Source organism: Euleptes europaea, chromosome 3, assembly GCF_029931775.1.
Source record: "Euleptes europaea isolate rEulEur1 chromosome 3, rEulEur1.hap1, whole genome shotgun sequence".
In the NCBI taxonomy this organism is placed as follows: Eukaryota; Metazoa; Chordata; class Lepidosauria; order Squamata; family Sphaerodactylidae; genus Euleptes; species Euleptes europaea.
The window spans coordinates 23,593,402-23,612,666 of record NC_079314.1 but is presented as its reverse complement, the minus strand read 5'-3'; the positions used below and the strand labels follow the sequence as shown (position 1 = coordinate 23,612,666).

Genomic DNA, 19,265 nt, shown 5'->3' with positions numbered 1-19,265 from the left:
CAGCCTCAGTTTAGTCATTTTAGCTTCTAGGGTCAGTTCAGGCTTGATTTGATCTATAACCCACTGATTTGTTTTTTTGGCAGTCCACAGAATCCGCAACACTTTCCTCCAACACCACATTTCAAAGGAATCTATCTTCTTCCTATCAGCTTTCTTCATTGTCCAGCTTTCACACCCATACATAGTAATAGGGAATACGATGGCATGAATTAATCTAGTCTTGGTGGCCAGAGTCACATCCTTACACTTCAAAATCTTTTCTAGCTCCTTCATGGCTGTATTACAGGTAGAGTATCCCTTACGCGAAAATCTGGTATCTGTAATTCTCCAAAATCCGTAACTTTTTGAGCCAACAGAGCCGTACATTGCTTACTGTGTCTTTGCCTGTAGCCATGTGTCTTCTAGCCCCTTAAAGACGCAGGGCTTCACTCTCTGTATCAAACCCTGTCCTTTCCTGGCCACAAGACACAGCAGTCCTCTATGGGACTTGCTCATGAGAAAGCCCATTCATGCGCACAGCCTCGGAGGGCCAGGCAATGCCCTCCTGCCCCTGTCTGGCTTTGGAAGCCCTTGTGAATTGGACAACCCACCTTTCCTGCAGAGCTCGGGATCCACCCACTACCATGCCCCAACAAGGATAGCCGAGGAACATCGGGCAGGTGACCTACAGTAAGCAGGCGCCAGATGATCAGGCTCAGGGGCTTGCTGGGGTAGGGTGCGCTGCCAGTGGGCTCACAGCCTCAGTGGGCCAGGCAAAGCCCTCCTGCCCAGTTTCGGAAACCTTTCTGAGTTGGACAAGCCGCCTTTTCCCCACAGCACTCGGGAGCCACCCACTACCATGCCCCACTGAGGATTGCTGCAGCACACCTGGCGGACGACCCAAGCAGGCGCCAGACGATCGGGCTCATGGGCTTGCTGGGGTAGGGCACGCTGCCATTGGGGCACCGGTGGAGCAAGAAGCATGGCATGCCGTGGGCTCTGCTGCTACTCCCCCAGCACGGGCGCCTTGAACATGCTGTACATCCAAAATCCCCCAAAATCCCTCATCTAAAACAATTCTGGTCCCAAGCATTTCGGATAAGGGATACTCAACCTGTACTGCCCTTCCAAGGTCCATCTTTCTTTCTCTCGGCCTCTCGCCATCACTCTTTGTTACCCCGTCTTGCAGTATCACACAGCTGGGTTTCCGGACTATAACTGGTGCCAAATAATGCCCACCATTGGATACCACATCAGCAGCATATCCTCTCAGCTTTGCTTTTTTCTTGAACTTTTCCTGCCAGTGCTACCAAAGTGGCCTTGGAAATGGCAGGCACACAAACCACCAGGTGTGTAATAGAAAATGTTTGATTACCTGACTCAGTTTGGACTACACGTGGTTCCTAAGCCCTTCAATATTTCTGCTGTCCTGTGCTTAAAACTGTTACCGCAACTCAAGGCATGAAATATTTAATGCCATTTGCATAAGCAATTGCTTAACTTTGGGTAAACGGTGGAGAATGGTAAGCAGAATCACGGCCCGTCTCTCTGCCACGCCCTTTATGAGTGTGGATTCCTTCCCCCTACCCCCAACTCTTCACCACAGCTGAGCACTGTATCAGCAACACAGTTTGATAGTCACTATGCTACACCATCTCTTGAGCTATGAGCCAGAAACTCCCAAGTCTGCTATGAGCTCAGCAGGTGGACTTTGGTAATTTATTCTCTCTTAGCCTCAACTATGTGCCTTCCATATAGGGTTAACTACGCATTCTTATGGGGCTCGTGTAAGAATTTTAACAGAATGGACTGCATATTTACATAACTCCAAAGTGCTATCGATTATTTGTAAGAATTGTCTAAAACAGGAATTCCAGATGGGTAGCCACACTAGTCTGTAGCAGCAAAAACAAAACAGGAGTCCTGTGGCACCCTGACTAACCTGAGTTTATTCCAGAATATGGTTTCAAAGCTTGTTTCAGATGCTGTGATTCACAAATATAGGAATAAACTCTGGTACAGCCGATTCCTGAGCCTCAAGGATGAAAGTTCTTTGGAGACCAGGAAGGGGCTGCGCTGGGGTTGGGGTGCACCGGCACCTGTGCCACTTATGCTGCGCAGAGTTGGCGGGGAGGCCCGGACGCCGGCCTCCCGGAGCTGCCAAGGCAGCGCCACCCAGGGACGCCGGCTGGGCATTCTGCCAGCATCCCACCAGCGCAAAGCCCCGTGCTGGCATCCCGGGGGAGGGGAGTTTCCGGGGACGGAACTGCCAGTAGACAGCTTTCTGTCCCCTTTCTGCCCGGCACCCTGGTGGGGAGAACTGCATTGCTGTACCTGCTTTTTCCCCAGGCACAGCCTCGCTGTTCTCAATGGGGCAAAATGCCCCATTTTAAAAATAAAAAGCCGTCGTTTTTAAGCTTTCTAAAGCCTTTTGGTGACCAGGAAACGAGCAGCGTCTCAGCCATGTGGTCTCCTGTTTTGACACAGGTAGCAGACAATGAACAAAGTACAGTGTGCCCAACCCTCAGAAAGAATAATTTAGTATCTGAAGAAGCTGGTTTCAAGACCTTATTTAAACAGAAATCACACTTCATCTTGACCGCACAGACCACTGGTGTCTATGCAATGTTTTGCCAAGGTGAGGACCAGAAGAATACAATTCACACACTCCCCCTTCCAATCCCATAATCCATCCCGTCTGCCAAGTTATACTACAGCAACACCAAACAGAAAGTAATTTCTTCCCCATCAGCTCCATGACTGACTTAGAATTACAGAATCATAGAGTTGGAAGGGACCACCAGGGTCATCTAATCTGACCCCCTGCACAATGCAGGAAACTGACCATTACCTCCCCACATGCCCCCAGTGACCCCTACTCCATGCCTAGAAGATGGCCAAGATGCCCTCCCTCTTGTGATCTGCCTACGGTCATAGAATCAGCATTGCTGACAGATGTCCACCTAGCCTCAGCTTAAAAACATCCGGGGAGGAGAGCTTACCACCTCCCGAGGAAGCCTGTTCCACTGAGGAACCGCTCTAACTGTTAGAAAATTCTCACAGTGCAGCTTTCAAATAGAGCCGAACTTAAGGAACACAATACGGAGCAATCTAAAAACCATCTCCTCACACGTATACTATTAGAGGAAGAAGCAGCGTTGGTTTCTATATGCTAACTTTCTCTACCATTTAAGGGAGACTCAAACTGGCTTACACTCACCTTCCCTTCCCCTGCCCACAACAGACACCCTGTGAGGTAGGTGGGGCTGAGAGAGCTCTAAGAGAGCTGTGGCTAGCCCAAGGTCACCCAGCTGGTTTCATGCGGAGGAGTGGGGAAACAAATCCAGTTCACCAGATTAGCCTCCGCCGCTCATGTGGAGGAGCAGGGAATCAAACCCGGTTCTCCAGATCAGAGTCCACTGCTCCAAACCACTGCTCTTAACCACCACACCACGCTGGCTCCTGATATTAACAAAATATCGTAACAGCCAAGTTTGTCCTAGAATATGGGAATGCTGAAAGCAAACAAAAACATACTTTTAAAATTAGGAGTCAGCGACTGGGGGGCGACTGGGCCAAGCCCAACCCCTTGCAAAGTGCTAATCCTATGATGAAGAGGTACAGAGAAAACAGCATTTAGGGTAACAGCACTGGCTAGAAAGTGCCTTTCAGGAACGTAGACTCGAGAGCTGGCTCATGACCTCTGCTCCAACTCTAATACCACTCTTCAGGAAAACTAACCAGGGCTAACTAGTGAACTAACTGGTGAACCAGCAGCTGACTAGTGAACAAGTTGCGAAAAACAGTAAGAACCAAACTATTGAAAATTTCTGAAAAGGAACAAAAACAAAAAAGGGAACCACATAGCAGCTTTAAAATGTCAAAACATGCCAAATGGTCAGTTTTAATAGTGTTGCACTGCTGTGTATAGTTTCAGCCCTAACCCAGGTGTTCTTCTGGCTCTCTAGACCAAAGTCTTCCCAAAAGCCCAATGCCTTTCTACTTGTTCAGAAAAGGCATATTCCTTGGCCTAACATGATTTTCTTTAGCTGCTATAGGAGCCCCGTGGTGCAGAGTGGTAAGCTGCAGTATTGCAGTTCAAGCTTTGCTCACGACCTGAGTTCGATCCCAACGGAAGTTGGTTTCAGGTAGCTGGCTCAAGGTTGACTCAGCCTTCCATCTTTCCAAGGTTGGTAAAATGAGCACCCAGCTTGCTGGGGGTAAAGGGAAGATGACTGGGGAAGGCACTGGCAAACCACCCCGTAAACAAAGTCTGCCTAGTAAACGTCGGGATGTGACATCACCCCATGGGTCAGGAATGACCCGGTGCTTGTAAAAGGGGACTTTTACCTTATACAGTTATACTGACACTACCTCTGCTCACATCTCAGACACGCCCAGCTGGTACCTCCAACCCAGGCCTCGGTGTCAACAACAGATACGACACATCTCACAGCCACTGAATGGATTTTAAATGGTTGCGGAGAGGGTGAAAGAACACAAGCAAAAAGAAGCAAGTGGCGTTTTCCAGGCTTGTTCCCCTGCACAAAATGGCTTGGCGTTGTAAAGTTTACAATGTTTTCCTATTGAGGACAGGGGCGACCCCTTCAGTGGAGCCATAAAATTGGACACACACACCCTGATGCAAACTTCGGTGAGGAGAGTCCCTTGCAGCTACCCTGTGAATTTGGAGACTGTACCGCAAAAAATGCCCCCCCACCCCACCAAGTCTAGGGGAAAAAATCACCCTAGGAAAAAATGGACCTGAATTTTTTGGGGGAAAATGGAAATAAAGCCGAATAGCCACTTACCGGTATGGGTAACTGGCTTATTTCGGCTTTCCCGGAAAAAAACCAGGACCAATAAACCCGAACCCAAGTTTTACCGGGGGGGGGGGGGATTCAGCCCTACTTAGAAGTTATGGGGGTCTGCTCCTTTCTCTTAAAACTACCAATACACCACAAACTGTTAACGCAGGAATATGTGGAAAGGAAGGTCAGTAGCAACATCTGTGGGCCAGTAACTTTTTCAGGTCTTATTTCAAGACCAGCCCTGAACGTCTCATTATCAGAAGGCAACATTGACCCTCCATCCCTGCTATCACCTGACGGTTTCATTATGAATTCTACCACCTTAAAATCAAAGGTCATCTTAATTCAGTACCTTTTACCTGTGCCATCCATAGCTGTAACATGGAATTAAATGAGAAGTCAATGTGACATGGGTGGGGACAAGAAATATTGATCTCGCACGCAGACTAAAATCACAACTAGAAGTTGAGTTCCAGAAATGAGCACCCTAGAGATTCCCCATGATGTGCTTATATAATGAAGCAGCCAACATTTCCATCCAGATGCTGAGAGCTCAGAGTACTTGTGGGTGTGAAATAGGTCTGCATCATGGCTACTATCCATTTTGACTAGTAGCCATGGGTAGCCCTATCCTCCATGAACATGTCCACTCCCCTCTTAAAGCCTTCCAAGTTGGCAGCCATCACCACATCCTGGGTCAAGGAACTCCACAATTTAACTAGTTCTTTGGTTTAATGTGTTCTGGGTTGACCATCCAGCTGGCTTATCTGACTAAGCTTGGCAGCCTCTTGCTTCTCAGTCCTTAATTTCTACTAAGGCTTTATACTACTACCACCATCACATAAATTTCTTTATTTATTTGGTTATTTATTTACTGATTTGGATTTTTAGGCTGCTCTTCCAGACTAGGTCTGGCTCAGAGCGGCTTACAACCATTTAAAACAATTAAAGAGAACCCGAACACATTAAACCACAGAACTAGTTAAATCGTGGAGCTCCCTGCCCCAGGATGTGGTGGTGGCTGCCAACTTGGAAGGCTTTAAGAGGGGAGTAGACATGTTCATGGAGGATAGGGCTATCCATGGCTACTAGTCAAAATAAATACTAGTCATGATGCATACCTATTCTCTGCAGTATCAGAGGAGCATGCCTATTATATTAGGTGCTGTGAAACACAGACAGGATGCTGCTGCAGTCATCTTGTTTATAGGCTTCCTAGAGGTACCTGGTTGGCTACTGTGTGAACAGACTGCTGGACTTGATGGGCCTTGGTCTGATCCAGCATGGCTTTTCTTATGTCCAACTGCCAAAAAGGCAAAGTTCTTTTTCAAGAGAAAGGACATGAAACACACAATTCCTGATCGACAACAACATTTTGGAGTACTCAAACACTTTCATCTCTCCAAGTCTGTTACCCAGATGGGAGAGACTATTTTAAAAAAAACTATCTAGCTTGTCTGGCAAGAAACTTTTTTTGTTAATGCAACCCTCAAACTCGCTTACTTGGTTCACTCCCACTAAAAAAGGAGCAATTATTCCTGACAATTGACTTAAAGTATTCTGTGGAAGTATTGGTGGAGATGGCATCAGCTACTGAACAGTTGCTTGCCCCTATCACAGATCAGAACCAGAGCAATTTCTTCAGTCTGTTATGAAGAAAGCCTAAGGACACCCAGAAAATACAATATGATGTGAGTGAGGGCAGCTCTCAAATAACAGGGAATACTTGCAATAAAGGGGGTTAAGAGAGAGTAGTCTGAAGCTGATGTCACACACAAACATCCATGATTAGACAATTTTTTGTTGCATTTCTGCAGGTGCGATTTGCTTCTGCAATCCCTCAAATAAGGGCCAGCTACATTTTGTACAGCTCAAAGTGAACAGGTTTAATACTGAACAGTTGCTCCTCTTCGGAAATCTTGTAAAAGAAGTGCCTGTTCCACCTTGCTCTAACCAAATTTTTATCATTATTATTTTGCATTTTACTCGTGCAGCTGCAGTTTTGGGAAAAGCACTACTTAGAGCTGAAAAATTGCTCAAGCAGTCACGAGTGGAAACAACCAATTCTAGGTCAGCAGCTCAAGCTCCCCTTTGAGCTTGCTGGGGGCAGTCTCTCGAAGAGAGCCTTGGCGCTGGGCCAAGGCACTAAAAAGTGTTCCCACACTACAAAAAAAAAAGGCTATCCCTTTCAGGAACAACAAAGAACTATACATATAAAGTCATTAACCTACTAATTATTTTCCTCATGAGACACACACAAGAGATAGCTGTGGCCATAAAGAGGCAAGTGTGCATGTGATCCACGACTTCACCGGCACACTGACGGGCCCCCAACAATGGATGACCACTGTGAAGGTCCCCCACAGTTGCCACAGCTAAAACTGACACTGTGGAGAGCATTAATATCTGCAAAGCAGAAAAACAAAGCAAAAACAATGACCAGAGCACGTTCAGGGCTCAGAGGAGACTTCACAATACGTGTTCTCATGCCTCCAGACACAGGGCCAGTATGTAGAAATCTGTAGACTCTGAAATTTATATGCCTAAGCGGGATGTTGTTCACATTACAGAACACGCAGGACTGCGTTTCCAAAGGCTGCACATTATTTTTCAACACGCTCGCTCTATCCCAGTGGGAGCCCAAAACACTGCTGGCCTAGATAAATACATGATACTTGACTGCCCCTTCTTATTTCCTTCCAAAACACCCGGTGTGTCCAGTAAAGCACCCAACCACATCTCTCAAGCTTTTATCCCAAGCCATTCTTAAAACCAGGCTGTTTGACTTACCGGCAAGCTAGATGGTCTCGACTGAAGATTCAAAGTTACATCTTCTTGCCCTTTACTGGAAGCCATTGAGGCAGCAGACGATGCTTGGGACCCAAATGAGTCTTGTGAGATCTCCTGAAATACAAAAGACTAGGTAGGTCATTGAAACCAGGAGTGATCTTGTACAATTCTCATCCTAGCTTGTAACACAGCCCACAACAACCTTGTTCCACTTAAACCTCTCCGACTGGCGGATGTAGCTTCAGTGATGTCCACACTACCGTACACAGAAATCACATCCCATATCAGCAGCCTTCTTATAAACACTTCCAGAATTTCTTAGATATCCATTTCCTGTGGTTGCTAAAACTAGAGCCAAACAACTCAACCCTAGGGTTAAGCCACCTCAGCAGCAGCTGGCCACGAAAAGCAGTACTAGGCAGCACTAGGGGGAAAGTGACCACCGTTTGGCTTGAGTGAAGCGTCCCTTTAAGATGATGAAGAAGAGTTGGTTTTTATATGCTATCTCTCCCACTTAAGGGAGAATCAAGCCAGCTTACAATCATCTTCCCTTCCCCTCCCCACAACAGACACCCTGTGAGGGAGATCCCTCTACCCCTTCAAGGAATATTTTGAATTTTCCCAGTTTTTCTTCCTCTCAACATTCACATGACTGTTCCCGGATGAAAATGTGCAACTCCCTGCCCCAGGATGTGGTGATGGCTTCCAACTTGGAATGCTTTAAGAGGGAAGTGGACATGTTCATGGAGGAGAGGGCTATTCAGGGCTACTAGTCAAAATGGATACCAGTCATGCATGCCTATTCTCTCCAGGATCATAGGAGCATGCCTATTTGCACTAGGTGCTGTGGAACACAGGCAGGACAATGCTGCTGCAGTCGTCTTGTTTGTGGGCTTCCTAGAGGCACCTGGTTGGCCACTGTGTGAAGAGACTGCTGGACTTGATGGACCTTGGTCTGATCCAGCATGGCCTTTCTTATGTTCTTATGAATGGTAACAAGTGCTCTTGAGCCCCTGCCCACCCCCCACCCCAGCAGCCCAGCAGCAACATGGGGAAAACAAACAAACAAGTTCTCGTTCTGATCCATCCATGTGTGTATATAATCCATAGCCATATGCATGTCTGGCCCAGGCAGCTTGTGTGGCAAAGCAACACACTGATCTCCTAATGCAAGGGCTCCCGTGTATTTCTCTCTCTCATACATCCCTATGGTTTTTGCAACCCCAGATGGGCTGCAAACTAAGGTGCTTTGTTTTTTCTTCTATAAGGCATCTATACATGATTACAAGCTGTGTTTGTGTTTGCAGGACACAAGTTAAATAAGCCTGATTTAAGTGGTATGTGGCAGCCAGAAGCAAGAAGAAGAGCTGGTTTTTATAGGCCGACTTTCTCTACCACTTAAGGAAGAATCAAACCAGCTTACAATCACCTTCCCCTCCCCACAACAGACACCCTGTGAGGTAGGTGAGGCTGAGAGAGCTCTAAGAGAGCTGTGACTGGCCCAGGGTCACCCAGCTGGCTTCACGTGGAGGAGGAGTGGGGAAACCAACCTGGTTCACCAGATTAGCCTCCGCCGCTCATGTGGAGGAGTGGGGAATCAAACCCGGTTCTCCAGATTAGAGTCCACCGCTCCTAACCCCCACTCTTAACCACTACACCACGCTGGCTCTCAATAAGAGCCTTGTCATTCTTTTTAAAGACTTGATGGTCATCTGCCCCCTTGCATTAGCCCCATTTCAGCATGGGGGGGTGAAGAGGGAGAGAGAACAAACACACATTTAAGGCGGCCACGGATGAAGGAAATCAGGTTGTGCGATCATGCCACTTTTATAAAAACCGAAAGGGGAATTTTATTCCCACACTCGCCCAACAGAGGACAAGGGAGCCCGTGAAAGAAGTCCTACCTGCGGAGGTGGGAAGCGCTGCTGAGAATATGCCGACTGCTGCTGGGACTGAGACTGAGGGTAAGACGCCGTCTGTTGAGAAAGCGCCGAGGTAACAGACTGCGGAGTTGGCTGCTGCTGGTAAGGTGACTGAGACTGCTGCTGCGAGTAGGCAGGCTGGCTCTGTGGGTGCTGCTGGGCAGAGGGCTGCTGCTGAGGATACGGAGATGGTGACTGCTGATGGGGCGGCTGCGACGGCTGCTGCGAATACGGGGGCTGGGAGGACTGGAGCTGAGGAGGCTGAGGCTGGGTTTGTTGCTGCTGATAAGAAGGCTGGGCGTGAGGGGTCTGAGACGGGGGCTGCTGGGCGTACGAAGGCTGCTGCTGCTGGGGGTGAGGGCTCTGCTGGTTGTAGTAGGGAGTCTGGGTCTGCTGCCCATATCCGCTAGGGCCCTGCTGTCCGTAAGGAGGAATCTACACAAGGGGGGAGAAGAGGAGGGACATCAGATTAGAGATCTGAAAGGCGCTGAACAAAGAATCATAGAATCACAGAGTTGGAAGGAACTACCAGGGTCATCTAGTCCAACCCCCTGCACAATGCAGGAAATTCACAACTATATCCCCCCCACACCCCCAGTGACCCCTACTCCATGCCCAGAAGATGCCCTCCCTCTCACTGCTGACAGTTGGCCATCTAGCTTCTGCTTAAAAACCTCCAGGGAAGGAGAGCTCACCACCTCCCGAGGAAGCCTGTTCCACTGAGGAACCGCTCTAACTGTTAGAAAGTTCTTCCTAATGTCTACACAGAAACTCTTTTGATTTAACTTCAACTGGAGCTCAGGAAAAAAAAGACAGACATCTGAGAAACCAATTCCACTCGGGTGGTTTATTAAGGGCTTCTTAGAACTTTTTTCCACTCGAGACCTCTTTTTGCCTGAGAAATTTTTACGCGACCCTGGGTATATAGGTATATAAAACAGGTACTCAAATCAAACATTTACTGATAATAAATCATAAAGACATTTTAAAACAATTCTTTGGTATAAATATAACTTTACCATTTATTAAAGACAAAAGCAAATTTGCATACTAATGAGATGATGCGCTTGTTGCCAAATTTTTCGCAACCTCCCCCCACATTCAGTTATGTGACCTCATATGGGGCCGCGACCCACAGTTTAAGAAGCTTTGGTTTACTGCATGCCCTTCCCACCAAAACTACTGCTACCAAATCACTGCTGATGGAATTACAGTTAAAACAAACCATTACAGCACAATTCTTGGTTCTCTGTCAAGCAACACCATGTCCCGATACAGGAACTTTACACATCCTGGACCATCGCTTTAAGGATTTGGTCACTTGTTTCCCGTTACCTCGCCCAAACCGTAACTGTGCTCAATTTGCAAGTGCCGGGCACAGATCTTTAAAAGAACCTGGAATGTAACCAGTGGCGTTTTCAGGGAACAGAAGAACTTGCTCCTATTTACCTGCTGTGCATAAGAGACGGCGCCCATTGCGCTCTGCGTCCTGCTCTGAATTCCCATTGGGTATCTCTGAGGAGTCTGGGGGCCATATGGCTGCCCTGGATATCCATGACCTTGCTGTTGCCCTGACTGAGGTCCCTGCTGCTGTGTATATGGGTTGCTCCCTCCGTAAGGCTGAGGTCTCATCTTCCCCATCTGATCCATTGGGCTGGATGGCTAGGAAAGAAAGAGCGCGATATTTGTTACACAAGATCATTCGGTTGCATACCAAACGGCCCAAGTAAAAAAAAAAAAAAAAAACTTTCCCTTGCCCCTCATCCAACAAGAGCAAAAGGTAAAAGCTTGTAGTGAAGAACTTTCTCTGTTTAAAAAAGCTGCCAGCCAATCAAAACTGATTGTGCTACAAAAGGACCAAACTTAGAAGGCCAATTCTTTGAAACCCCAAATAGAAAGCCTTCTATCAGTACCTGAAAATTTGGGATTATAAGCATTATTTCTAATTAAGTAAATAAGTGTTCCTTAAATTTCAGCATCTGAAAGCCAAGGAACTTCTAAGACCCTAAAAGCAGCTGCAGCCCAAAATGAACAGAAGGTGGATCAAACAACAAAACTACTGTAAATACTTTTCTTGGAAAGACCCATATCAAGTTATTCTGCATAAAAGAAGCCTTTTGCATTTCTTATCTTCCAAAATTACAGTTGCTACAAGGTAAGTCTCAAATAACTGCAATACAGAGGTGTGCATTCGGCAAAGCCGAACAGGGAAAAGATGGCAGTGATTTAAAGGGAGCCGAAAAGCGAATCCCAAATACAGGTTGAGTATCCCTTATCCGGACATCCCTTGTCCGGACTGAGCCAAAAACTAGACCTCCGAGCTGGCATCTGCATCCACGCCACTGTGCCTCTCCTGGCTTCAGAAAGGTTGCGAGCCTGATCTGCACGGCGTGGTTGCGAGTCAGATCTGCACGGCCCAGCCTTGGAGGTGGAGCCACATGGTTCTGACTCACATCCACGACACCCTGGATAGGCCGGGCAACATAGATGCAAGTCAGATCCACACCACCTTGCTTCTCCAGGCTTCGGAAAGGCAGGGCGACGTGGATGTATTCCAAATACAGGAGGATCTGAAATACAGACCACTTCTGGTCCTAAGCAGTCCGAATGAAGGATACTCAACCTGTAATGTCATTTTTTTCCGGCATTTTCTGGGCTGCTTCGGCCCCGCCGCCATTTAAATCTTAAAAAAAAAAAAGACTGGGGGGAATCCCTTCTCCCCCTTCTCTCCCTCCTTTCCCCCCTCACTTACCTGCTGACCGGACAGGACAGGACAGAACTCTCCTGCCATGCTCCACGTGGATCTTGGAGGCGGCAGGCAGCGCAGAGCGTCAAGTCGGGCTTGGCGCAGCTGGGCCAGGTGTGCACCTCTGCGCCACTGCTGCCTCCAGGCTCCACGTGGGTCCCGGACATAGCCACCACAGCTACTTCACTAAAGGTAAGTAAGGGGAGAGGGAGATGGAGTACGATTCGAATTCAGGTCTAATGGACCCAAATTGGGGGGGGGGGAGCCAGATATTCAATTCCAGGTCTATCATGCCCGAATCTGAATCTTACCATTTATTTATTTTTTGCACACCCTTAGCCTTCACTACTGTATTCACATTGGCTGATACTGTGCAGAATCCACCAGCTTCCACTCAGTTCACAGTATGAACATTCAGTGACAAGCGCACTTCAGGCAAATTCAGAGACATATGCAAGCCGAAGTTTTATACAACGGTCCAAATCTAGCAAAAAGAAAACCTACTTCAAACAGCAGGCTGGATCCGAGCTCCCATAATCAGATCTTGCCTATTCCTTCCAAGGCTCCAGCATTGCCACTGCCCCCCCTCCAAAAGCTGCTGCTGAGAGTCAGAGGACCCTCTAGAACAATGCATCATGCAAACACAGAAAAAACTTGCACAAGAGTGGGGGGGGGGAGAGGAGAAGAGAAACGGTTTGTCTTAAGCTTTCTCCAGTAAAAAAAATCTTATAGCCCACTAAATACATATGGGGGTTTATCAAAGGTAGAAACAGAAACACTTCCATTTGATTAAGAGATTATATCTAGGGTTGCCAAGAGGCCTGAAGAGAAATGTCCTGTCCCTTTCATAAAGGCTTAATGTGCGGAAATAGTCAGGTGAAGCCTTTTGGGGCATGGAGGTAAACAGCATCCTATTAAGCCTTATTTAAAGGGATAGAACATTTTTTTCTCTAGGTAGTTGGCAACCCTAGAGTTTCAATAGCTTCTTGCGGGGGGGGGAGTGGAAAGTCACACATCTATAAACTAGTAATGTATGTCGAAACAAATGTGGGATGCATAATTTCAGATAGTTTACAGAAACATTTCCAAGGATTGACCAAAATATAGCCATTATTTACAACATGCCAGCAAGTTAGTTATTCTCCCAAAAATTCAGCCGAACTGGTCTACAAAGCGTAATGCTAGCAGCCCTGAATAATTTTGAGGGAGGGGGTTCTGAAACGAGTCCATTAATGCAGCAATACGCTGCCTCTTCTTCAAATTTTCCATTACACCCCATCATTCTCTTGAATCAGCAGAATTAAATCACCCTGGTCTCAGAAGTCCCATTCTTTTAAAAAATCACAACTAAGTTTGAACTCTGCATTTATCATTAAGCGCTGACGGGAGGAACTGCTGCCAGAGAGCAGAATGTAGATAACTGCAGATATTTTACAGGAGACAGAAGCTGTTATTGGGGAGGGAAAAGTGATACAGGTTCATTTGCAAGAACCTTTCAGGATAAACAAGGAAATACCCAGTCCTGACTGCAAAGCGCTAGAGATTCTTCTCTGGACTGACAAGGGGGAAATCCTTTCAAAAGGGAAACCACAGGAGTAGATTACCATGATTACACTTCAAAAGCAAAAGGCCTTCCACAGACATACATAACAGAGGAAAGCGGTGCTCCATGATCATTGAAACCCAGACCCCCTGCTTACAACTCACCCACATTCATTGAAAGTGGAAGCAAACCACAATACTGCCAATTCTACACAACCCAATCGGAATGAAGTGAAAGTCCACGTCAGGCCAAATCTTTAAGATCAAAGTTAACCAACTGGCACTGAATGTATCCCTCCCGGGCAGTCAGTGATCTCATCTGCCCCAGTAGGTCAAAGCCTGCACCAAGGCTTCATCATCAGCAACAGTTCTGAGTTCCATAGCTTTCGAGACAACAGGGTGTTTAATTACTGCAGCTATACTGTAGACCAGCGGTTCCCAAACTTTGCGAGCCACCGCCCCCTTGGTTCCACAAACTGAACCCTAGAGCCCCCTACCCTATCCAACAGCACAGTTGAAGGGGACCATCTCTAGTGCCCCACTGCTGCCCCCTTGAACACATGAAGCTGCCTTATACTGAATCAGACCCTCGGTCCATTAAAGTCAGTATTGTCTACTTGGACCAGCAGCGGCTCTCTGGGGTCTCAGGCAGAGCCCTTTAACTGAAGATGTCGGGGACTGAACCTGGGACCTCCTGCATGCCAAGCAGATGCTCTACCACTGAGCCACAGCCCCTCCCCTTGCCTCTTAGTGCCCCCCCAGATAATCCCCCCCATGGGGTGGTACTGCCCACTTTGGTAACCACTGCAGCGCAGATGCTACTCTCTATAAAGTGCCAGTTCACATGTAGATATAAGAAGCGGTGTTTACCCCTACCGGGGCAGCACACCTCAGACAAATGCACAGTGAACAGAGCAAGGCTGGAGGTATGGCGCTCCCACCTGGCCCCTCTAAAGAAGCATGGACTGTCGAAAGGAACATGAACTCATCCGTGTAACCCTTCAGGCCAATCAACACGAACATCAAGCACACTAACAATGCATTCCTAAGGAGAGTTACTCCAGCCTAAGCCCATTGAAATGAATAGGCTTAGACTGGAGTAACTCTCCTTAGGAATGCACTGTAAAACAGCCTCTGGAAATCAGGCCTTAAATAAATCAATGCATTTATTCCATGTTTGGTATCGGTGCTATCACACACAAGACTTCTGTGATGGAGGGGGGGGGGATCATTCACCCGAGTATTTTTTTGAAAAATCCATCTTAAATATGGATTAGCAGTGACATGCTAAGAGAGAAATTCTAGTAGGGGAGGGGCTGTGGCTCAGTGGCAGAGCATCTGCTTGGCATGCAGAAGGTCCCAGGTTCAATCCCAGGCATCTCCAATTAGAGGGACTAGGCAAGTAGGTGATGTGAAAGGCCTCCACCTGAGCATCTCTCCAGGGAGATGCTGCCGGTCTGAGTAGATAACACTGTATTTGATGGACCAAGGGTCTGGACCAGAAGGCAGTTTCATGTGTTCTAATACCCAAATGTTGTGCAGGTCAACTTTCAGTCCCACAAAAAACATGTAATCTCCAAGTAAAAAAAGCATTCAACCCCCCCCCCCGCTGCTGCCGCCCTAATCATTTGCATAGTATAAAGGATAGTCTGGGGCTGCCTGGTAGGGCACCATGTGCATTTTAACTACTAAATTACCAGCAATTTGGCCAGTATTGATAGAGAAGCTCTAGGGAAGCCTCCAACACCATTTTTTCCTGGGCAATGTATTTTGCTCCAACAGACCAGGCAAGGAAAGCAAAGAGAAGTGAATAAGGAGCACTTAATATTTCCTGAGGTTATGTTATACTCTATGCTTATCTGTCTCATCATAGGGTTTTCGAGAAGGCAAGAGTCACTAGAAAAGACAGTCATGCTAGGAAAAATTGAGGGCAGCAGGAAAAGAGGAAGACCCAACAAGAGATGGATTGACTCTATAAAGGAAGCCACGGCCCTCAGTTTGCAAGACCTCAGTTTGCAAGACCGGAGCAAGGCTGTCAAAGATAGGACATTTTGGAGGACGCTGATTCATAGGGTCGCCATGAGTCGGAAGCTACTTGACGGCACTTAACACACACGCACACGTTTATCTGTGGATGGGGGGGTAGAACAGGGATTCTGAAGCATTTGAAAACGGCTGCGCAATTCAAGTTAAAAACAGATTCAGGTTCCTTCGCTACATAGCCAACAAAAGCCTCCCTCACCTTGGATCCAGAATTTATTTCCTGCCCAGTTTTGTCATCTGATTTATAATTTTTAAAAAATTAAAAGATTTTAAAAGAACCTTCCTGGCTCTTTAACGGAGAGAAGCCCTAATTGATTCCCACAGTAATTAACCTGCATTTTACCTCAGAGTGTGCTAGTTAAGGAAGTCAGTGCAGCTATTTATAACTCATCTCAAATTGAGGGCAGACTGCCTAAAATCTAACACATCCCAGCTGTACTCCTGTTTGAACTGGGGCCAAGGGAATTTTTTAAAGCAATCTTGGCACTGAATGAATGACACCAACACTATGGAGCACGAGTGGTTGTGTTGTCGTGACGTAGCAGCGGAGGTGGAATGGGAAGGGGGGGTGCAGGAGCGCTGTAATCCCTCCCTGGCATGCGCTCAGTTCAGAGGCCCCAACCCTACAGCCCCCTGTACAGTAAAAGCCAGGAACCACCCACTGAGAGCTAAACACAGGAAATATCTTTTCCTCCAAACGCCTTGAAGCACATGGCTAATCTGCATAAAAAGCAAAGCCACACCACCCCTGCCAGGAAGGTTAGCGAACGTAATCTCTGACCAGGAGGGCTGGCTGCCTGCGAGGACTTGGACCTGCGCCGGATAACCCAGAAAGCGGAGAGAAGAACAGATGGGTAAGAACCCCAAGCAGCAAACAGCCAAAAAAAAAAAAAAAAAAACCCTGGACGCCCACGTGACTCTCCACATGGCCCTGAAAGCCGAAAACTATTGTTTGGCGGCTGAGCTGCGGTACAAAGGCAGCAAAGAAGGCCTGCTTCCCCCCTTGCAATTCAGGGGAGGAGAAGCAGCAGCTGTTAAGGGCAGCTTCTTCTCTGTTGGGCCCTGCCGGTGCTCACGCTTCGTCAAGAGGACAGAGACCAATGAGCCCCTGGGACCCAAAAGCCACCAAACAGATGAAAGCTCTTACCAACAAATGCAACCCCGGGAAACACACCCTACGGATTTAATGCACCTTGGCAAACGCGCAGATGCAGCCTCCATCAGCTCCCCACAGCTGAACCCAGATGGGATCAGAGACAAATGGAAGGGAGAAATCTAATTTCTATTCAAAAGGGGGTGGTCATCTTCCCCACACTACAAAAAGCAACTACATTATTTCAGCTCCCCTCCCGCACATTTTTAGGTTCACTCTGCCAGACTACAAATATTGATAACAAGGATGGATTTCGCTCCTACTTGCCTTTAACAGAAGGGATTTCGAGGGTTTCAGCTTAAAAGCTAAAATAATAAATATTTTTTGTGGAAGACTATAATTGGAGCAAACAAAACAAACGTTATTTTGACTAGCTTCAACAAACAAGGCCGTATTACTTTGATTCAGCCTCTTGTATCTTACAGAAAGCACTACAACTCACTCATCCAAAAGGAGAGACAAACCAACAAAATACATCATCCCAATCTCTCGTTCCAGACTCGTAATGTAGGGGCATTTCAATTTAGCTGTTAGGACTCTGTACATGCTAAGATAACACACACACACCATCTTTGCTCTCATGCAAGAGCGAAAGGCACTATTTTCAAAATGATGGAACAAAATGTATACAAGACCAGGTTTTAAGGAACAGCATAAGAAGAAGAAATATATGATTCAAAAAACTGTTAAGAAGTATAGTACATTTTCATTAAGGGATACTGGAATTTGGTATCTACGGTTTTTTAACTTAGACCTTTCCAGTAATCAAGATGTCACTGTAGAACATAGCAACTATATGGCACTTTAGAAGGTTTGATATACTGTATGTATGGTTTTACGTAGAACTGTGTAGTGTTTACTGTGTTTTTGTACTGTCTTTGCTATAGAAATAATAAAATATTTTTAAAAGTATACAAGACAAAAAAACACCCCACAAATTTCACTCCTGCTTGCTCCTACGCCATTGTTTGCCATGCATGCCTTTAGCACCCCCATCAGCTGCCAATTCCTGGGGTTAGATCCAGATTAAACTGGCACTTTCCACAGTTTCCTTTCCTGCTACAAACACTCCTCGTGTCATCATTCAGGGTCCCCTGTCCCCCAGGAGCAACGTTTCATGGAGGTCAGAGGGCTGCAACGGGAGGCAGCAAAGGTTGTCTCCGCTGATGGAAAGATTAGCCCAGATCCAACCCTCAATAGCCACCGTAACAGAAGATACCAGAATGTTTCAAACTTAACCCCCATCCCAAGGTTAATCTTCCATACATACAACTTACCAAAGTAACAGCTGCCAGGAAAAAAGTTTCCATGGAACTCATCACTTTGTTTCTGGTACACTATCTGGGTGAAACTGTGTCTTCGTTTCCACCCTGGCTTTCTCCTAAAATGGGGGTCCCAAGCAGCTTATTTCGTTCTTCACAGCTCCATTATACTCTCACAACAACCCTGAGAGTTGAGTTGGTCTGAGAGTGTGACTAGGCCCAAGGTCACCCAGCAAGCTTCCATGGCAGCGTGGAGATTCACACCTGGGTCTCCCAGATCCTAGTCCAACACTCTAATTACTACAAGACACTAGGTAAGATACTCCGCAACTTGCAGAATTATAAAAGGAAGAATACTACTAGCATTGTGCTGGCATCAGTGGTGTACATATTAGAAGTTCAGTGGTTTGGAGCGGTGGACTCTGATCTGGAGAAGCAGGTTTGATTCCCCACTCCTACACATAAAGCCAGCTGGGTGACCTTGGGCTAGTCACACTCTCTCAGCCCCACCTACCTCACAGGGTGTCTGGTGTGGGGAGGGGAAGGGAAGGTGATTGTAAGCCAGTTTGATTCTTCCTTAAGTGGTAGAGAAAGTCAGCATATAAAACCAACTCTTCTTCTTCTCTTTACTTGCTTGGCATTGGTATGGCCAGATAATGTTCATGTTTAAACTCCAACATTGGAGCCCTTCTGCTCATAGATCCATTGTGCTTTAACCATACTCCTCATTCCAGGAAACACTCTCAACAAGCTGTTTGCTGCACATAACAAGTGCAGGGCTTTTTTTAAAAAAATAACAAAAGCTCTCTGCCCTGCATCAAACACTGCTTTTGAAGCTCCCCAGGTTCAAAATTGTCTTGTTGAGCACAGAAGGAACCGTTCGTATGAAATGAGTAACTGGACCCCCCGCTGAGTTGCAAGCCCACCAACGGGCTCTCTGAATCATGACAAGTGGAAAACCTTTGAATATACTTCATTTGGGTAGTTTTTATCCGCAGTTATTCAGCAGAGAAAAGG

The 19,265-nt window shown here is 46.8% G+C and overlaps 1 protein-coding gene across 1 annotated transcript in view; it reads right to left on the bottom strand.

Annotated features, from left to right (window-relative positions):
• Positions 1-19,265, bottom strand: part of ARID1A (AT-rich interaction domain 1A) — a 102,678-nt gene that overhangs the window by 61,080 nt on the left and 22,333 nt on the right. The window contains exons 2-4 of the mRNA XM_056847642.1: positions 10,952-11,164; positions 9,485-9,937; positions 7,581-7,694 (exon numbers count right to left, since the gene is read on the bottom strand). Of these exons, the coding sequence (XP_056703620.1) occupies positions 7,581-7,694; positions 9,485-9,937; positions 10,952-11,164 (780 nt within the window). The remainder of the gene's footprint in view (positions 1-7,580; positions 7,695-9,484; positions 9,938-10,951; positions 11,165-19,265) is intronic.